The sequence below is a fragment of the Ambystoma mexicanum genome, chromosome 6p (assembly GCF_040938575.1).
Source record: "Ambystoma mexicanum isolate Mex_15411 chromosome 6p, UKY_AmexF1_1, whole genome shotgun sequence".
Taxonomy (NCBI): Eukaryota; Metazoa; Chordata; class Amphibia; order Caudata; family Ambystomatidae; genus Ambystoma; species Ambystoma mexicanum.
In genome coordinates, this window is record NC_090935.1 from 1,436,675,723 (window position 1) to 1,436,696,317 (window position 20,595).

General features: G+C 44.0%; 1 protein-coding gene across 2 annotated transcripts in view; it reads right to left on the bottom strand.

Annotated features, from left to right (window-relative positions):
- Window positions 1-20,595, bottom strand: part of CFAP299 (cilia and flagella associated protein 299) — a 2,370,083-nt gene that overhangs the window by 1,996,024 nt on the left and 353,464 nt on the right. Inside the window, exon 1 of one of the 2 annotated variants that reach the window (XM_069626160.1) lies at window positions 4,137-4,420. The exons of the other annotated variant lie outside the window; for it this stretch is intronic. Coding sequence (XP_069482261.1) covers window positions 4,137-4,276 — 140 coding nt within the window. The 5' untranslated portion in view covers window positions 4,277-4,420. Of the gene's footprint in view, window positions 1-4,136; window positions 4,421-20,595 lie in introns of those variants that run through there. 2 annotated transcript variants of the gene reach the window in all.

The following is a 20,595-nucleotide window of genomic DNA, read 5'->3' on the forward strand; positions in this document are numbered from 1 at the left end:
TGCTTTCTTTAATAGGAGCTATACTGTAATTAAGTGACAAATACGTACTGTATTAGTTGTAAATATGTTGAAAATAGTAAACAGGAAAATAATCTTAGATAAAAACTGATTAAGGACACTACTGTACCCTTTTGCGTTATGGCTTCTTATCCATATACAGTACGTATGCAAGCAAATGACCAAATATGGCATTTACAGGGAATATGGATACGGCCGTAAAAAGACTTCCTTAGTACTTCGACAAATGAATGCTGCACATGAAATTGGAAGGTAGTTCTTTAATTATTAGGCGAGCGGAGTTGTTTACTCAACATAAACATGCGCCTTGCGATATTCAAACATGGCGGACATATATTGGAAAGGTAAGCTAAAAAGTAAAAAGGGACTTGCCCGGGACACGTTGCTAATAGCAACACACAGCTATGTGTTTCAATAGAAGACGCTAATCGTGCCAGAAACACAGCCGACACGAGAGACGAGTTACCCTGCCGCTACTAGGTAAGAGACCGTCGCTATTTTTTAGAAAGATTGATGAAAATAGCTACTTTAAACTAAGAACGTGAGAGGAACCAGGAGTAATTTGTAATAATGAGTGAGTGAAAGAATACTGATTTTCGAGTGTGCCCTATTGAATAGAACAGAAGGCTCCGATCGTAAGATGTAAACACCAACGGATATCATTTAAAAGGGAGTTGGCATGTAAGCACACAATACTATAATGCAAATATGACTATCAAGTCAAACATATGACTCAACTGTCCAGAGCATAATTGTCTGCTATGTTGGGATATAGAATATGAATCTTGATGCATTAAAATTTCTCAACAGGGATTACCCCTCTAAATATACAAATCCAAGAATAGAAATCGACTAGGAATACAACCACAAGGTAACAACCCAATCAAGCTTTAAAATGTGGTAATTTGAATTGGAATACTTAGCAAAAGAGATGACCAAACTAACTTATATTTATCATTTTGTCTGTTATGTTATTTTACCAAACCTATTCAATCCTCCCCTGCACCAACCCCTTTTCTCTGTGGTAATACGTATTTTATTTGAATACAAATTTTCTGTTTAAATTAATGATGCGACGCAACATTGTTATGCAAATGTATATATGTTTCTCCCATCACATGGTCTGCACTGTATACTTGTTGACCGATCATATTTATTGTGTATATTTTGAAATTCGAACAAAAGAAATCATAAGCCCCGATTTGAAAAAGGCACTGAAAAAAGCTGAAACACGTGTCATCAACGAGGGCTAACAATATGTACCGAAAGACAATAAATATATAAAAGAACAACAGTTGAATAAGAATTTTCTGGCACATATCTTATGTCTGAGCAACCATTTAAATCATATTTACACTACACCCATCTCTGGGGTCTTTCCATATTTGGTCATAGCCTCATCTGCTAGTTACACAGTTTACGCAACTTACAAACAATTTAAATTATCAAAGGTTCCATCTGGTTAGAAACCTTTTCCCCTACATGTGACGCACATGGGTATTCTATGGAAATTCCATTGATCTGACGAGGAGGAGAGTAAACACATTTCCTTTTGATCTATTGTTGCTGGTTTTATCGCACAAACCTGTTGGTGTCCACATTTCACTATAAACTATGCGACTTACTATTGCAAATCTCATACCGTGCATGCACATATAGAGCGCCACGCTGCCTGGTTGTTGAGCGCTATGTGGCCTGACATACCTATATTGCATTTATATTGTATCGGCAGTTTTGACACTTATCTTGCTGCGGAAATTTAATTTAAAAATATATAAACTAAAACACAAACAACACTAAAAATAATGCATACCTCATTCCCATTAGCTACACTAGACTTGTACTTAATTGCCACATTATGTCAGCATCGCTGTCACCCCAGCCACCAATATGGCACAAGCAATTCAAACTTCTCTTTACCCGTGCAACAATTATCAACCACGCCAACACTGCTCTTCAAGCAAAGGAGCCAGAAGTTGAGAGCAGATTAATGGTAGAAGACTGCAGAAGTTGTGTTTAAGAGGACAAGTGCCATTGATGTGTATAGTGACATTTTTTCTCTATTGACATGTATTGATATCACGTGCCCCAGTACCCACATAATTTGCACTCTGTTAAGATTGCCTGCCCCGGTTACTATCATTTGCCAGATTTTGTCATATGATTACTAACATCATATTCCCTGTACTGAAATTATAGGATGGTACTGACATAATTGCCTGGTACCAACTGCCAGCGTTTGCCATAAAACAGCAGTAACTCATGCAGCTCGCGTAATTTGAGGTATTTCGATAATCTGCCCATGTAGTTTTATTTTATGTCAGGAATTGGTGCTATTTGCCAGATGTCATCATTATATGCCCAGGTACTCATCTCATTTTCCAGACATATAGACATCATGTACTCACATGCTCAACATTTGCCACGTGTTGCCCTTATATCTCCATTCAGCCACAAGATTTGCCATATATTGCTATCATTTGCCTAAATACTTGCACGACATAGCAGCATGGCTGGATCATCTCATAACCTACCTATTGTTTTCCCCTCTGTGGCTATAGTGCTTCCAAGTAGCTTCAAGGTGCTCTTCGGTAACAGCCATATAACTAAACTTTACTGCTGGGAACTGCCCCCATTTCCTAGCCTCCCAACTCCTGTTTCTTCGACATCCCCTTCCATTCTTGTCCTGGAGCATTTGGAACAGCATCCGAGCAGTGTGTTAAGCACTGTATCTGTAGCCTAAAATGGCATATGCACTTGAAAGACGTTTTTCTTAGCTTGATTACATTTTCAATTGTTGTTTCTAATGGTTTTTTGAAGTACATTATACGGCAGCAATAGATGCGTCTCTGGCCACAAAATCTAGGGGAGTGCTTGTCATTAGAAAATTAAATAAACAGTTATATGTGATTATTTCGAATATTGAAGGACGCACACAAAAATGACTGAATATTAAAGGCAGCACCAAATCGGCCGAAAAAAAATCAAATTATTTCACTATTCAGCCGCTACCCCCTGAAAAACAATCTCCTGCTTAAAATTGGAGGGTTTATCCCCCCCCAAACACCCCTTCAACTCTCTGTCCCATCCCCGACATAACATTGCCTGCCCATCCCTGCTCACAGACGGATAGACGCGCACTCTCAAACACACACGCCGAAACACACAACATAGGCACAGGGCTGGCCTGGGAACTAAAAGAGGCCCTGGAAATAATTACTGGGGACCAAAAGAGGCCCTGGAAATAAAGTTCAAAGTGGCCCCAAATTACACATTTTCAGCAAGCCCAATGCTTTTCCTATGAGAAAATTTGGAAATACCACAGAAAAGAGGCCCAGGGTGCAGAGGCCCACCGGGAAATCTCCAGAGTTCCGAATAGGTCAGTCCACCCCTGCATACGCACAGGCACTCAGACAAACACCTCACGGCCGTCCCACCACGCCTGTCAGCCCTTGAATGCACTCGTGTGTGGCAGGGGGGCAACCGTTGGATTTAGAAAGACCGCTCTGAGCGGTCTCAGTGACCGTTTCACTTAATACCAAATAAACATGAGATAATTAACACAAATTCCTGTTTGTAATATTGTGGTCTGTGTTGTTGTCTACTTAACTACAAGTCAATCGAACTTTATTTAAATCACAAGAACTAAATGAGGTTGGGGAGGGATGCAAACATACCCATCCACCCCTATCTTTTACTTTGCAGTTTGGGACCAGATTCATAATGGCAAATCCTGGCGACAAGGCCCAGAAGGCAAAGAAAAAGAACAGGCCTGGACAAGCATCGACTGAACACAATGGGTCACGATGGAACGCATGTTTGCGAGAGGGTGGCACGAGCTAATGTTGGGAGCATTTTTGTCTAGAAACTATGGTGCCAAACTATACATTACTTTTCCAATAATGCTAATTTTGAGCCCATCTGACATAAGTACATTTTCAAGGTGTCATTTTCCTAAGAGTAAAATACACCCCATTACCAATAGGAAATATTAATTCAAATAAAAAAAGACATAAGTCATTAGCAATTCTATTTCCAAATGCATGAACTACAACAGCGCGCGCCAGCGAGACTCGCTTTCCTACTATCCCATAGATGATATAAATCAGTCCTCGCACCTCGTGTTTGTGGAGCACCTGCAGCCCGACCTCCCGTAATTACTGGCATTCCAGGGAGCACTCGGGTTTCCGGCCGGCCTTCTGTGCTTGCCTCTGCCATTTCCCGCTCCGAGTAGACACGGCTGGCAGGATGTAGGCATGAAATATGAAAAAGATGCTTATCTTCAAAGACTTCTCCTCAATGCCGCAGAAGCCCACACTCCCTCGCTGCCCTAAACCCACATATGGTGCACACGCTTCAGAAAAAAAAACATGCACCCCCACTAGGTACGTTTGGCCTCGATGTAGGGCTAATTATTCCACTCACATCATGTGTCTCCAGCGCTCGCTTGGGCGTGTTCTTTTAGCCGGAAATCAAGGGCCCAGGGCACGAACTACCCGCAGGGGACGCTAGTCGCTATATTTTCCACACTACAAGAGGACAAGAAAAAAGTCAGCCTGCTTTCAGGATCCGTGTTGTTTCCAAGAGTCAAACTACGGTTTGTTAGAAGGACGACAAAACTCGACACTGAAATGAACAGAAGTGAACTGTGCTGACTTATCGCTTCGCACACTGACTTTAGTATGCAAATAACTCGAGTACAGCTGTGCAAACGACGCGTCAATAGCAGATGTTCGTGCATAAATGCATTTGGTTCAGGGTCAGTCAAACTAAGTTTAAACACTTCACGAATTCCGTAGCAAGCTTCCTGCAAAATACAGGAGCCAGACGAAGGGGTGACTATAGCAAAACAAAAGGGGTGATAGCTTTAAAGGTTAGCGTTAAACCCAACCTCGGGCATAGCTCTGGGCAATGCTCCAGACCAACGTTCTTCAGTGTGCCAAGTCCTTACAGAAAAGATAAAGAACATAGTAAATCAGGCTTGGCACGGCAGTTTCTAGACAATTTCCCGTTAAGGGCATAACACCTCACCATGAGCCCGCCCCACATTGCTCCTCTACTGCTACCCAGCACTGCACTATCAACATATCAAGCACATCCCGTGGTTCCCTGCCATATAATAATTCAAGGGGGGCCGGGGTGGAGGAGGAATAACCCAATGAAGATTGGGTTGTTTTTCATACTGGGAAAACCGTCTATAGTATCATTAGGTCCCAATTCTTCCTGTCTGTTTCTAATAGTTTCCGTAATATCTGCTTTAGAGTTTGGTTAAAGCGTTCGTAGAGTTTGGTTAAAATGTTCCACTAGGCCACCCTTTTGGGGATGGTATATGGATGTCCGTAGGGTTTTGAAGTTCAGTATCTCCTTCCCATAAGGTGGGACGTGAAGGTCGTACTCTGATCTGTTAATATTACTTTCTGGAACCGAATTTGGGACGGGAAGGGGATTAGATGTTTCAGGATATGTTGTGTTGCAATTTAGGGAAAAAGCTTTGGGAAAACGCATAGCGTAATCTAAGACTAAGGGATGACCAGGTGGCTCTTACAGGTTCCATCTCTCTCCACAAATCTTCGATAAAGCAAGCCCCTTTTTTGTGAAAGAGAAGGATCTGCTTTGCTTCAGGCCCTTTTCTTCAGGGATAGCCCTTTCAAACACTTTCGCCAGATCCTGGTTGTTCCTTTTGGCAAAGGCCAGATTCAGTAGGGTGATCCAATCGTTCTAGGGATGAGGGGTCACGTTCTTGTCAGCTTGCACAAAGCCAGGGTCATCACTCTGTGCATTCGGGAAATGTTCTACTTCGTGCAAGTGCAGAGTTAGGCTCGTTCAAGGATTCACTGGGCAAGGGGTCTCCACTTTTTGCCGTCTGGTTATTGGGCCCAGCATTGTGTAGCAGTAGCACTTTAACCTCTCCCTGATGAGTCTGGGTTCATGACATTGGCTGCCACATCTAAGGAGGGTTTCCACGCTAGCCCTGCTTTAGCAGCTAACGTAATGTAGCTGCCTTGGAGTAGGGACAGAACTAGGCCCATAGAGATCAGCATCCTTTTTTGGCTGGGGATCTCAACTTTGGTTAGGCTAATTAGGTCAAATCCAATGGACTGGGCAGTAGCACGTTCAGGCAGCGTAGCTGTCGGGTTATGATGTTTCATTAACATGGAGCCCAACCTTGTATCAGGTTGTTCAATTGCCACTTCTGACACCACTTGTAAGTAGATCAGAGCCACTTCTGACACCACTTGTAAGTAGATCAGAATCAGGTGATGTACAGGGTGGCATTTTGGCATGTTTTTTTCTTCATTATAAATCGCTTAGCCTAAGGCAGCTGTCCCCAAGTCTACATTTCTCAGCCCTACTCGACTAAGGAAATATAAAATGCTGCTATCCAGGATGTCTTACAAAACAGGGAAAGTACTCTGTCCAGAATCCTATGCTAACCTGGGTTTGGCCCCTACCACTACAAAAGAAAAACAAATTCAACAAAAGCACATTTTGGGCCCAGGCCCAAGCTAAAGAATGCTCGGTTTTTTAAAAGATGACAGTGTGTAAACGCAGACGCATGCTAATGTATAAGGACACGCTGGAAAGATTAAACTGTGTTTTCCATTAAACAAAAGCATAACCAAACTTAGGTAAAAGCGCATGGGAAGTGAAAATGAAGGATTTAATAGGAGAAGACAAATAATGTTTACAGTAAACGAACCACATATCTGCTTATTCCATAGAAGGATAAAAGTCAGATCCATAAAAGGACTATGGGCCTCATCACGAGTCTGGTGGTAACCTTTAAATGCGGCGGTAACGCTATTAGCGCCGCATTTAAGGGTCTGCCAGATCATGGCCTGGGCGGATTTCCCCCCAGCTTTGAGCTGGGGGGAAATCCGCAGCAAATTTGCCGATTTTCAGCGCTATTACCGACAGCGGGAAATCCACCAGCGGTAATAGCGCAAATTTTCCCCATTGGGCTCAATGGGGAATGAGGAATTCCCGAATGGGCCCAATGGGGAATGGGGAATGGGCACTAACCATCATGCCAAACCCGTGATCACGGGGGTTTGGCGTTAGGGCTAAAAGCGCCGGCGGTAATACCGCCGGCGTTACCGCCCAACTTGTGATGAGGCCCTATGTGAAAATGGTAACATCAATATGAAGCTATGGTGAATGGGGCAATAAAGACACGCTACCGGTATTGAGGTCAGTGAATATAAACATGACTGAGGCACAGCTGCCTAGGGTATTTGACTGACAGAACAATGTACTAAATGAAAAATATGTTTGTTTAGGTGTACTAGATTGCAGAAAAAAGAAATACAGAAATAACCATTTATTTATTATAATTGCCACCTTACCCACGTCAACAATAAGGCCAGCGGTGAGTACTCTATAGGGAAACGTCAACAGTTTTACTGTGACGTTGTCCAAAAATATCCAGTTCTTAAAACAACTTATCACATTGTTTGTTTCTTCATAAAGTGTCAATCCTGAGAACAGTGGGTACCATTGATGTCATCACACATAGAAGTATTCTTGTCCTGAAGAAATCTCCACCAATACTCGTCAGAAACGCTTTGAACATGAAACACGCGTAGACATTATAGACAACTTGAATTACAAGTTGTCTTGTAGTTCTAGTTCAGGGTTCTTTGTTAATCAGTGAGCTCTGAATATTTTTAAAAACGGATGTATTAGAAATGTCTAAACCATATCACTTACTAACCCCGAGACACTAAGAGTCGTTGTTCGACATTTGTAATGTTGGTAATTTCCATTATGAATATGAATAAATTATGGTATTGAGCCAATGTTTTTTGTATGAATTTTTTACTGTGAGATATGTGACTTTATGAGAAATGAATAAATCTCTTTTTGAAAGAAAGGATTTTCTGGCTGATATCATGCTGTAAACCATACAGCTTGGTAAAGAGTACCACCTTTAGAAGGTGTGGCAGTGAGGAAGGGGTAACCAGTTGCCTTTCTGTAATATAGATTTTAGGTTCCTTCCCCCATTTGCAATTGGTAGCCCGAAAATAAAAAAATAGGCAAGTACCTATTTTTGAACATACATCTGCGATGACTGGTCATGGCTGATTAGACATATTTACCTTTATACAAACAGACACATACTGCGCTGGGACTAATGGAGGTGAACTCTTCTCCTTCCTCTGTTGGAATACACAGGGCCATTCACAACTGTGACAACAAGTACTGGGGCGGGAGCTAAATTCCTACTCGGTAGTTTGTCCGCAGGAGAATTGGCTGTGTACTATTCCTGTTATGGACAGCTTTGCGGCAACTGGGCAGGTGGCATGGCGGGAGGAAAGGGGGTACCCTTTTGGGGGTCTCTTGACCATGGTGAAATCGACAAACTGAAAGTGGTACAGATATATGGGGGTTCGTTGGTATCTCCTAACCCATGAGGAAGTGCTTGGGGCCCAGCCCTTTCACTTACTGATTGTTAATAAATCATGGCACGAGAATGTACTTGAGCTCACTTTCTTTTTGGTACACTTGGTGAGCTGTATAAGTGACTGGTGCTGTGCACATGAAGGTGGGAATCACGGGCTTGAGGGACATACAGCGTCAAATAAATCTAGAGGCTATAATTGGCTGCTGCACCCACTAAATGGTGGGGGGCCCCAAAGGGACATTTCACTATCGATTACATCTTTGCCACTGACTGGCTCCTCGAGAGGTACCATGCCATTCTTTGACTGTCTTGCCAACATCACTCCGCGACCATGCTAGGTTTACTACCTACCTTAGAGGGGCTGGTGACACAAGTAGGGGAGGCGAGTATGGTTAATCTGGCCACTAATCCATCAGGCACTCGTATAGTCTGGAATCAGAGAACGGTTGTGGTGTTAATAGCTCATTGGCTGAGGTTTTGGAAAATGCATCGATGGATTGGAAGCTTCTAGTGTTACATTTTTCTAACTTTGAGGACTTCTCAGGGGGCTTAATTCTGGAGCCCCCTGAATGGCTTGATGAAAAACGCTAGACCGTGATATCAAAACTTGCAGAGAAATAATCAGAGTAGGCATACCAAGTTTGACGCTGAATTCATGTTATCTTTGACAAATGAGAATTCCCACACCTTTTGGCGATTGATAAATTCAATCCGCCTCACAGATTCTATGAAACAGGTGAACACAGTCTCAGAAAAGGATCAGTATGCACACTTTTCTGTTCTCTATGCGCAACCTGTGAAGTGTGTTCTGTTTTTTCCTCCTGAGGCTGTGGATAGAATGAATTTAGCAGCATTTAACTATGATAGCATCTTAGCGGTCCTTAAGAGGCTTAGTTAATCGCATGCTCGAGGCCCTAATGGGCTATCTAACGTTTTGTTTAAGGCTGAGCCTTTTAACTGGGATAAAGTGTTAAGCATTCTGTTTAAGAATGTGGTAACTCAGGACTGGTTTCTAGCCTCATGGTCAAATGCCCATATAGTCCCTATTTTTAAGCGAGGTCTAAAAACGAGCCCTCTTAACTACAGACCAATCACCCTCCTGGATGCAGACAGCAAGGTGTTCACTTCCATCTTGCTGTCCCACCTGGAGGATTGGGCGTTAGCGGCAGGGAGATTAGCCAAATGGCAAAAGGAGTTCCATTGGAACCTGGGTACTAGCCTTAACAGGACAATTGTAAAACTTGTTCAGCACTTGGCCTGGGATGGGAAATACAAATCCGTCTAAGTTGCCTCGATAGATCGAATTGCTACGTTTGACGCTGTTGATCGTCAGCTCTTGTGGACTAAATTGCATTAGTGAGGGGTGCCTGCTGGTCTTGTGGGCTGAAATTGCGTATGCCGTTGACAAACAAACGTACAGGGAACCCGTCTTAAAAAGATCCTGAACACTGATATCATTGTCGGTACCTTCGATATCTCCGCGGATTGAACCGTCGGATGCAAATGCAGAGGCATTTTTTATCACGCACTCGAACAGTGCAGCTCCACAATCATGCTGAAGATTAGGAGGCGGAAGCCCTTTACCGCATATACACGATAACATTATATTGTATTAAGAACTTGAAATTGGCATCATTAAAAAAGTATAGAAAAACCAACAGAGGCAAAGTGATTACGCCGAAAGATGAATCTAGACTCCCACACATAGAAAACAGCTATGCAAGTAGCAGGTAGTACATGCTGCTGACATAATTACTTGACTTTGTGTGTGCATTGGAATACACATTGAAAAACTAACAGCGTCCTGAAGAAGGAGATAGACCACACATTTTAGATCAAGATATATCAGTTGTGGTGTCTGTCTTTTCTCCTGAAACACAATTTGGTGTAGACGTTCCATGATATAAGAAAAGATGTCATGTTTTTTATAGTCGCCTTATTACTAACATCACAACTGTTGGAATAGACATCATTAGAGTTTAAGCAGCAGAATAGGTGCCTCTTATTACATCTGAGGAAAATGTACAAGCCTAAGGTCTTGGCCAAAACTGTGAAACATGTTGTGAGAATGCTGACAGATGATTATTTGTGTCTTTGTATCTTGTTGTTTTAACCAGACCACCAGCACATGATTTAGCGAGATGGTCGTTTTAACGATTTAAGTATTAAAGATGTTTTTTTTGCCAATACCTATGTCTATGTGATCCATGCAAACTAAGTGTATATAACAATCACTTATGAACACCCTCCACCTCTCTGACAGTGTGTAGGGAGGTTGGGTAGCAAGTGGTATATTTTTTGCTTGTGTTCATTGTGCATTCCTCACATACCCTTGCCCCCTTTACAAAAAAAAGAGGAAACAAGCCATTGTGCTCAACTTATTTACTACTGGTCTTCTAAGACTCCTGATTGGTATTCATGCTGAGTCAGAAATTCAGGTGCGGCTAAATTGTGAAGGGGCTCTGTCTCGTCATATTCCCACGAATAGGGGTGTCAGGCAGGGATGCGTTTTTGAGTCCTGCCATTTAACCTCTACCTGTCGGATATCTGTGAGCACCTGAAATCTGCCATACTCTTATTACCTGCAGTTGATCAGTGCAGGCCATATTGGCTGTCATACGCCAATGACTTTCTTTTATTTGATCTTACACCGGTGGGCCTTCAAAGACTTCTAAATTCCTTCTCCACTTACACTCAATCCCACTCCCTCTCTATTAATCCCACTAAAACTAAGATCCTCCAATGCTCCAAAGGCATCACTTGGGCAAACCTTAAGTGGTATGTTGGAAGTGAACAAATGATGAACGTGAACTCATTGGTATATTTGGGTTTCTTGATCCAGGCTACCCCAGGCCAGACAAAGCTGAAAACCTGGTTGAGAGAACGGACCATCCCAATAAACCAATTGGTACGGGTGGATAGCCGGTATGGAAATTATACATGGATACCGGCTCTAAAATATTATGAGCGGAAATTGGTTCCTAAAATTACATACGGGATGGAAATGTATTCGTTATCTTTAACAGATATTTTGCCCTGTCTTGAAGCTTTGGTCTGGCATAGTGTGTTGGGTGTGTCTAACGCAGTTCCAATTGACGCTATATGATACGAACTTGGGATAATTTCCTTGACTGCCCATGTAGAGTGGAAGCAGTTGTCTCTATTGAGGAAAATATTGATCCCTGTGGGGGGGGGCTCCCTGTTTGAAGACTTTAAAAATATCCTGGCAAGGAGGAGTAGCTCATGTCCAAACAAGATATTTGGTCACTGTGTATTGGTTCTTTTGAAAGTAAATAGTTCACTGAAGGAACAACCTGACAATCCAGATATATGTGTGCAAGACTGTATTGCTACCATATGCAAAATGCATGGCTACTCTTCTCTTTATAACCTAAAATGGGATCACAAGAAATCTGGAGTCTTGGCTCCATTTTTGTCTGTGTATCCTGCAACATGGGTTTGACATTCTTTTTGGGGTTTTTGCTTGAATCTCTCACTGACCAAGGAAATTCTGTACAGCAGGGGTCACATTGTCAGGGATTGGGTTGGTTGTTGGTACTGTGGGAATGAGGAAGTGTATGAAACTCTGAAGCATGTGTTCATTGCATGCCCAGCAGAGTGCTTTGAGATCAAAATATCTACAAACGTTCGTGCCACTTGCAATCTCAGGAGATTCTGGGAGGATTTGGTCACCTTGTTTATCTGGTCAGCTAACCCCCACCGTAATTGCTGTGGTACTTTCCTAGGAGCACTTGGACTGGACGAGGGATGAGTGAAAAGGGAACTGTTATCACTTCCTATGTACAATTTTTTAGGAATAAATATGACCACATGCATGTCAACAGGTGACTTGGCTGTAAAAATGTGTTATTTGTGGGGATGCGTTTTCAATTTTTATATATGATTCTGTATGATGTTGTTTTTCTTTTATATTTGTTTTTTTTAGATATTCTGTTTTCTTTTTCGGATGAGTAATCATTCTCTTTTAAATCATTGTATTGTTAAGGTTGTTAAAGGTTAACTTGTTTAACCATAAAACATTTTTTTTAAAATGTCTTTCCTTGGTAGGTGTTTGCCAACCTCCCCTGTCCTTAATAAAACAGTGAAACCAAATGTTGTTCTTTGGACAACTTTGTGATACTACTTTGTGTGTTGAAATGAAAATGGAAGCATGTTTCACATGTTCCATTTTAAATACTGTGTCATACATTTTAGTTACAGTTATAAAAAAAGATTGCTTGAAATTATACCTATCATTGTGCTTGGAAATCTGTAACCTTCAAAATATTTCGTCTGTGGGTCTAGATAGCATTGTATAACTGTGCAGTGAAGAGACCTATATATTCAAGAAAAGTTAAAAATATAGTTTGTGCCATTCTATCACCGCCACAATGCAACCCCATTTCAGCACGCCACCTGTTATGTCACCACCTCTGCCTTTCTGTTTACAGTGCCGGCCAGGCATTCCCAGTCGCCTCAAACTCATTGTGTGGTTTGCTTGTTTGGGCTTCTTTCACCCAGTGGCCACCCGGTCCTGTCTTTGCCCTTCTATATAGTTTCCTTTTTGAGATGTCGCCTCTTCTTAACCACCCTTTCCCACCCCAATATCCCTCTAACAGCTCCCACCCTTTCCACTCAGTTGTCTCCTGTTGCAGATTGTGTTTACTAGGAGCTGCAGTTATGGCAGCAAAACAAAAGAGGTGATGGCTGGAAGTTTGTAATTAATCCTAACCTCTGACGGTGCTCTGGGCAACCCTCCAGACCACTGTTCTTCGCCTGCCAAGCCATTACAGGAGGGGAAAGACCATATGCAAATCAGGCTTGATCCCACCCCAAGAGGGGCAGTCCAGCCAGAACTGCTAGGTCACATCCCTTCTGCACGAGACTACAAGCATCCCCAGACATGTTTCGCCTCATTGGAAGTCATCAGTGAGTAGCAGCTTGGGTGTCTAGGCCCAGCAGGCTCGGGAATCTTGTTACGGCAGCACCAGCGGTTGTCTGCCCTCCCAGGACTGGCGTGGTTCTGTCCCAATTCTGGCCCCGTACATCCTTGGCCGCCACTCTGGGTGCACAATAACCACAAATATGAGTGTAGTGTTCTGCATCTTATCTGTGTGTGTGCAACAGCTTGTGGGGTGGAGCGTGAGTGAATGGAATGTGGAGCTGGCAGGGATCTTGGGGTTCCAGCAGTGGCAGTTAGGGGCAGCCGCATGGGCGCCCACCTTGAGAGGATGCGTCTGCCTATCTCTCCTGCTTGTAGCGTCTTACTTTGATTTGCAACTAATAACGAAGCCTTCCTTTTATACCTGCTGGTGTCCTGAGCCTTACCTAAGTCCATTCTGCATTCCTGCTAGCTCCCAAGACACTTCAATTACTTAGCGTGGAAATGTTATATGGGCAAAACCCTGTGTTCTTTTTTGTTGTGTGTAAGGTGTTGGTAATTTTGGTGACTAGTAAATCATCTTCACATTAACACTATCATCTGCTTGTGATTAAGGGCTTGCTGCATGTTCCATTGGACTTGGGAGGGAGGGGGGGGTAGGGTGGAGGGGGGGTGGGGTGGGGTGGGGTGCGCACGGGCATTCAGCGTGCACAGCTGCCAGACCTGGAGTCTATTCCTGGTCGAAAGTCAGTTTCTGAGCTTTGAAATGGCATCGAGTTACCAGCCTTTTTGGGAACCTGTGGACAGAATGATGCATTAAAGGGATCTTGTGTTTCCAATCAGCGTCCGCCCAGATTCCGCATACACATTTGACAGCAGTTGGGGGTATATATTACACGTAGCTGCCCAGTTGGGCACTATTCGGGAAACGGGCAACCCAATATATGTTAGCACTAACAAGCTGCAAGAATGATGCTATGGCAACAATCAGCCATGGAGTTGAATTCCGTTCGATTCTTTTAAATTCCCTTTCCAGCGTCCGCCCTTCAGCCCTGCCCTGCCTGCGCCTCTAAGCCCACAATTACTTTCACTCCATTGTATCAGAACGGTACTCGTGATAGTGTTAAGCAAATGTTGAAAGAAGGTCGTGGAACAACCGCATTTGCAATGCCAATAGCCCTCGAGCAAATAATTACAACTGGCATGTCAAATATTTGATTACAGTCTTACAGTGATACGTGCCTGCTTGACTAAATGCCAACGAGGAGGACTCACTTCCTTTTCCAGGGATTACGGCCATGAGGACAGAATAGGAGAAACCATTTTGTAAAAAAGGGTCAAACACAAGAACGCGCCTTCACGGTGATAAGAGCACACTATCCCAAAAAGCGTATTGTGCAGAATAATTGGAAAATAATCGGAGGGGCAATCATACATATAGTTGTCATACAATCGTTAATCTACATATTTAGATCTAATTATACATTATTTCTTCCGTGTCATCGCCCTGTATATGTAAAAATAAAAGGCTTTTTCTGCAGATGAGGCAAATGATGCAAAGCGGAATATTTTGAGGTAGCAAAATACATCTTCGGTAAATTGAAGCATAAAAGCGCAGAATAGATTGAGGTAGAAATAGACATAAATTCAGATCACAAAAGATTCACCAACTTAAATGTTGAGTTGCCTGAAAAAGGCTAATAATTCTGGCCTGGGTCTTAAGTAAAGGGGTGGGGTATTGTGGGCCCCGTCTCTCTTCCTCGCCCCAGTCCTTACTTCATGAAGACGGCCAAGCTTCCTACCAGGAATCCTTGGCCAAAAACTGTTTTTAAATCCATCACTAAACCCCCACAATCCTTTTTTTGTCTTCTGTGTTTCCACGCTTGGGTTAACAGAATCCCCATTGGCGGGTTGCTCACTGCTCTTTTAGGGTGACCAGATGTCCTGGTTTTGCCAGGGACTGTTCTGGAATTGTGTATTATAAACTAAACAGACCTCATAATATTTTCCCAATTTTGCCATCGGAGGATGGACTTGAACCGCCAACCTTGCAGTTACCAACCACATGCATGTACTGCTCGTACCACTGAGACTGACTGCAAAACCAATAACTATAGCAAGACATGCAATGATAAACGGAGAAACAGCACTTCTGTTATTAACGTGTTGAAATCCACAGCTAAAACTACGCAATTGGTATATGGATACTTTGGAATGGGGGTTTGGGTGAGGTGGCTTCGGTTTAAGTGGGAAATGGGGTGCGGGGTGGAGTAGTCCTTCCTTTGTGTTGTTGGTTGTCCATTTTTTTGTCTTGAAAATCTGTTCACCCTATACTCTTTTCCATTTCCTATCCCCTATGCTTGCCTTTGGGGGATCAAATAACTCGTAAGTCCAAGGTGTTGGCGTGAGTGGCGGCTAAACACAAATACCACGTTAGAAGAATGTGCCCCCCCCACCCCGGGAGTCCAGACTGGCAGAGAAAAGGCGGGTCCATAATGGTATACAGACACCTTTGGAAGCGGGAAGAAGAGTGAAGACAGTTCTCTGGTGTAAAGGTGACTTTCTCAATTAAGTCTTGCATCATGTCCCGCAATATATGGGTTTCACAAAGCACAAGCTGCCAGACCCCTCCCCGAAATCACCATCAGGAAATTTCAGGAGGCCGCCAATTTTATCGCATTTCAGAAGTGCGCTCGAAGATCCTATGCAAATGGCAAAAGCCAGATAAAATGTGTATCCCCGGGTTCATGGCCCCCTTAATCAACGTGGACCCCTAACTGTCTAGCCTTACAGGATGTCCCACAATGGCTCCTGTGGAAGGTGCAGTAAGGGCAGTGTGGATAAGAAGGTGGGCACACTACTCGGGTACCCACCTTTATCAGAGGATCAGTATGTATGCCTCAGACATGGCACATTCCCTTCTTGATTTTTAAAAACCTTTACTCTGGTGGAATTATTGTCTGACCTCCCCTTTCATGGAGTCTACTTAGAAGCACTAGCTAAGGGGACATCAGTGGGAGCCAGACGACAGAGACTGGGATACCAAGGTTTCTCAAAAGAATGTGGCCTTCTTCCTCTCCTTTTAGGGGTCCAGACCATTTGAGGATCAGCCAGAGGACAAGGTGCACAATGTGTTTAAAGGAAAGAAACATGCAGGAAACCTGTGTGGAAATCCAGGGCACGAGCCGCCACGCCAAGACTCTCATCATACAAGTTAAACACCAAGCTACACTTTTCCTCAAACAGGAGCACATTCGGGTAAAGAGGGAAAGACAACACCACTGCCAATACACCAAAGTCCAGATCACCCCCAAAAGAGCACCCGTTCTGACTGGGCCGGGACATCACTGGGAGAGCATGTGGGAGGAAGATTGACATTGTTATGAATAATGGTGCCTTTCCATCCTGGACCCTTGGGTACTGGGTATGGTAAAGGGGAGCTACTGCATCAAGGTCTCTTGCCGTCAAACGGACAACGGTATGGCAACTCCCTAGCCCAGGGGTCAAGAAACAGATCAGTCGAGCTCAGAGGTTTTAAGAAGCTTTGGAGAAAAGGGGCCGCGGTGGGGTGTTCACGTCATCATCTTTCTAGTTCACAAATCTGCAGGGGGATTCCTTCTCATGCTACACCTGAAGGATGTGAACAAATTCTTCTCTCATAGCAAGTTCTAAATTCAGACCCTCCAAAGAATCATTCCCTCACTGCAAAGGAAGACTGGCTGGCCTTGCTCAAATTCTTTGACATCTACTTGTGCATTACCGACAAGGAAGACGGAGTGCAAATTCCTATTTTATGGCATCTGGGCCTGGGACTTCCAATGTTTTGCCCTCCCCTTCAGACAAAGACCTGCACTGTGAGTATTCACCAAGACCCTCACCACTCATGTGGGTCTGCTTCACAGGGAGGGTGTTGCTATCTATCCAGACCCAAATTACTGGTTGATACAGAGGATCTCCAAGCAAAATGCAAACAGTGGCATATCAAGGGCATCCGCCCTTGGGAGTTTTCGCCAAACCTGAACTAATACTGTCTGATACCAATACAAATTGTGTCATTCATCAGAGCCTACCTTCAAACAGACATTGGCCGAGTGAATCTTCCAAGGGCAGGAGCAGTCGGCTTCTGCTGGAGGTGAACAAGGTTTACAGCCTGACAGAATACACAGGACAGCAATGGTTGAGGGTTCGGAGCCTGATGGCCCCATCCTGACGGCCCTAAATTGTTTTGCCTTGGGTAAGTCATGGCTTACAGATATTACAAGAGGGCATTAGGTCAAGACCTTTACAATGGATTGCTTTTGCCAGAACAAGCATCAGTTTTTTCCCCAACAGTGGCTCATGTGAGAAATGTAGAGCACATCCAGGCGGACTCCTTAGGCTGTGTTTCCTCTGCGCGCCAGCAGATGTCCAAGGAAAAATCTATGACTTTGGTAAGCCCCCGATACATACGTGTGCTTCCCTGGGAAACAGCCGCCTGACACTTTACTGTACAAGGATTCCTATCTCAGGGACACGGGTCATTTTTTATTTATTTACCACCTATTAGCGGGATTTACAGTTTCTTTGTGGACAGGTTGGTCATGTCCCATTCCATGTATATATACACTCATTTGGAGTTACTTGACTGCTTAATGAACTATCACTCTGTGTTATCACTAATTGTTATTTCATTCTACATTTCTCTCTCCATATATTGATCCCTGAATTTCATGTCTTCAACCTGAACTCTGGTATTATTTCTTGGTTTTGGCTTTGCACTATTATTTTCATGCATTGATTATTATTGTGCATACTGTATTTGCAATTGTCCTTGTTCCGCTTATGATTATTGATTACCACAGCCTTGAAAACGAAGGTGTGTCGAAACACGTGTCGGCTGTTCTACATCTGAATTAAAATAACTCGTGACTAACAGAGAATGCAATTTGCCAATTGTTGTCTGTGGTCACAATAGACTTCTGTTTTTAATTCCATTGATTGAGCGCGACTCACCTTCCCACACATTTGATCTACAGTTCATTTCTATATGCACCAAGCGAAAGTCCATGTCCCAAAGGTTCTGTAAGACAGCAATGGCCCCTCTGAGGTGCCCTTAGTAGCTCTTTACTGGGCCAGGGTGCCCCCTTCTGATTCAGCTAGTAGTGACCCTGCCCCTCTGCCTTCCCAGATTCCCTCCTCCGATTCAGGGGCCTTGTCTCTCGCCGCCAAACAGCAACTAGCCATCGAGTGAATGGCTCTTGAGATGGAGCGGCTTCAAAGACAGGCCTTTTTGGGGAATGTGATCCTTGCCATTCACGATTGCAGCAGCCCATCTACTGTTAAGTCTGACTGCAGGCACTGGGGCAGCTTTGTTTCTTGGTGCTGCAGCAATAGCAGCTTTCCGCTAGCGTGGCATTCAAGCCATCACTCAAGCGATTGGGCTCGCAAAACACGTGCGGAGCCCATCTCCCGAAAGGAAATCAAATAAACTATTTGCACCCCAAACATACCCGTGGTGTGAATAGCTATGACCCCCTCATTGGGGCTGCAGCCCTTGCCAAGGACCTCGCTACTATCGGCCTGCCTAGGCTCAGCCTGCTGGGCCGTTAACATCCATGTACGTGCCCCACCCCCAGTACTCGGTGGTGATTGCTGTATTGTTCTAAATATTTTCTAGGTTCCCAGAGGTATGGCTCATTTCAATGACACGCATTTCAAAGACTCCCAGTGACATTAGCACGTGACATGCCATTCTTAGCTCTCAGGGAAAGGGGCACAGCTCGTAGGGCCATCATGACAGACATGATAGAGCCAAGGTCCCCCAAATTAAGAAGGGTGACAAAGTATTGGTAAAACAGCTTAAGATACATAAAGTAACCAGGGACGTCATTTCACCAAAATGCCAGGGGTAGCGGAAGTGACATCACATGACCCATGACCTCTGATGACATCACCGGAAGTGATGTTATTTGACCCGACCCCAAAGCGACATCATGGGAAGCGATAGAACATGACTGTTCACCTCTTTAATGAGCCTAGCCATTATTGTATAGAATTCCAGAAAGACACATTGTTTGTTATTCCTATTCTTTCTTACTTAGGGTCACTGCTCAAAGTGTTACACTCGTGGAACCACCTGTCTTTTTTTAAGAGGCCTCAACAAATTCTATCCACTCCAGAAACAAAGATCCACAAGGGACTGGCCACAGCCCAGGAAATCCAATGTAAAAAAAAAAAATAAACAAAATAAAGTTTTTTTTTTTTTTTTATTTGTACCAAGGGAGACCACAGGGGTAGCAAGGGAAACCTCAGGGGTCGCAGTTGCGACCCCTGGCAATCCCCAAATGACGTCCCTGAAAGTAACGACCACATTTGATCAGACTTCAGTTGAAAGCGTCCATGGTTACAGCAAGAAAGAGCTGATGCTTCAGTCACCAGAACTTCACCCATCTTTAAAAAGGCCAACATGCTTCCGAGATATCCTATCACACTTGAAAGCTCGCGGGATAAGATGTCGGGTTCGGGCGGCAGTGAGGTGAACGAAGATGGCTTTTGCGAATTGCACGGAGTAACACCAGGGCTGGAATACTAACTCATGCCTGCAGTCGGAGAATGCGCGGGCACTGCATATGCACCCAAGGGACCAGTTGTGCAGGCTGCAGCTACCATGTGTGCCAGAACTGGCGCTGCCCACCTGCAAACCTTCGGGAAACAGAGGGAATGTTTTCAAGCGCCCTGCCACGGCAACATGCCACCCGCATTCACCCCATTAACCCTCTTAGTATGTAATGGATTATTCGCTGCAGGTGCAGGGCGGCCTTCATCACACGCACAGTCCAGGCAAAGCTGGAGCCAAATGAAAACAGTTCTATGTATACACCTGCACCGACCAGAGGCTGCATGTGGGGCACATTTGACACACGTTGAAAAGCGGCGCATGTCTCCTCACAAGATACCGACGGGTCTAAACACATCCCACCCACAGGGCGCACAGATTCCCACAACAGGCCCCAGGTGTTTCGAGCTATTTATAGGAAGTTGATAAAAGGACCTCCAGAGACGAGGACGAGGAAGGGAAGGCCGATGCCGCATACACCATCTCCCCGCAGTTCTTGCTCGTGCTGAATTAGTGTTCTGCGCGTGTCGGTGGTACGTCATTTTGAAGACCCTCCCCTTTCATCAAACTGGAAAGCGAATGAATTTTTAAGAGTAGGCGTGTGTGTATTTTCCCAAATTGACCCAAGCGAGTAAGCCCAGCTTGCAACCTTGACCACTGAGAGGGTTTCCAGAAGATGCATCTCCCTGACATATT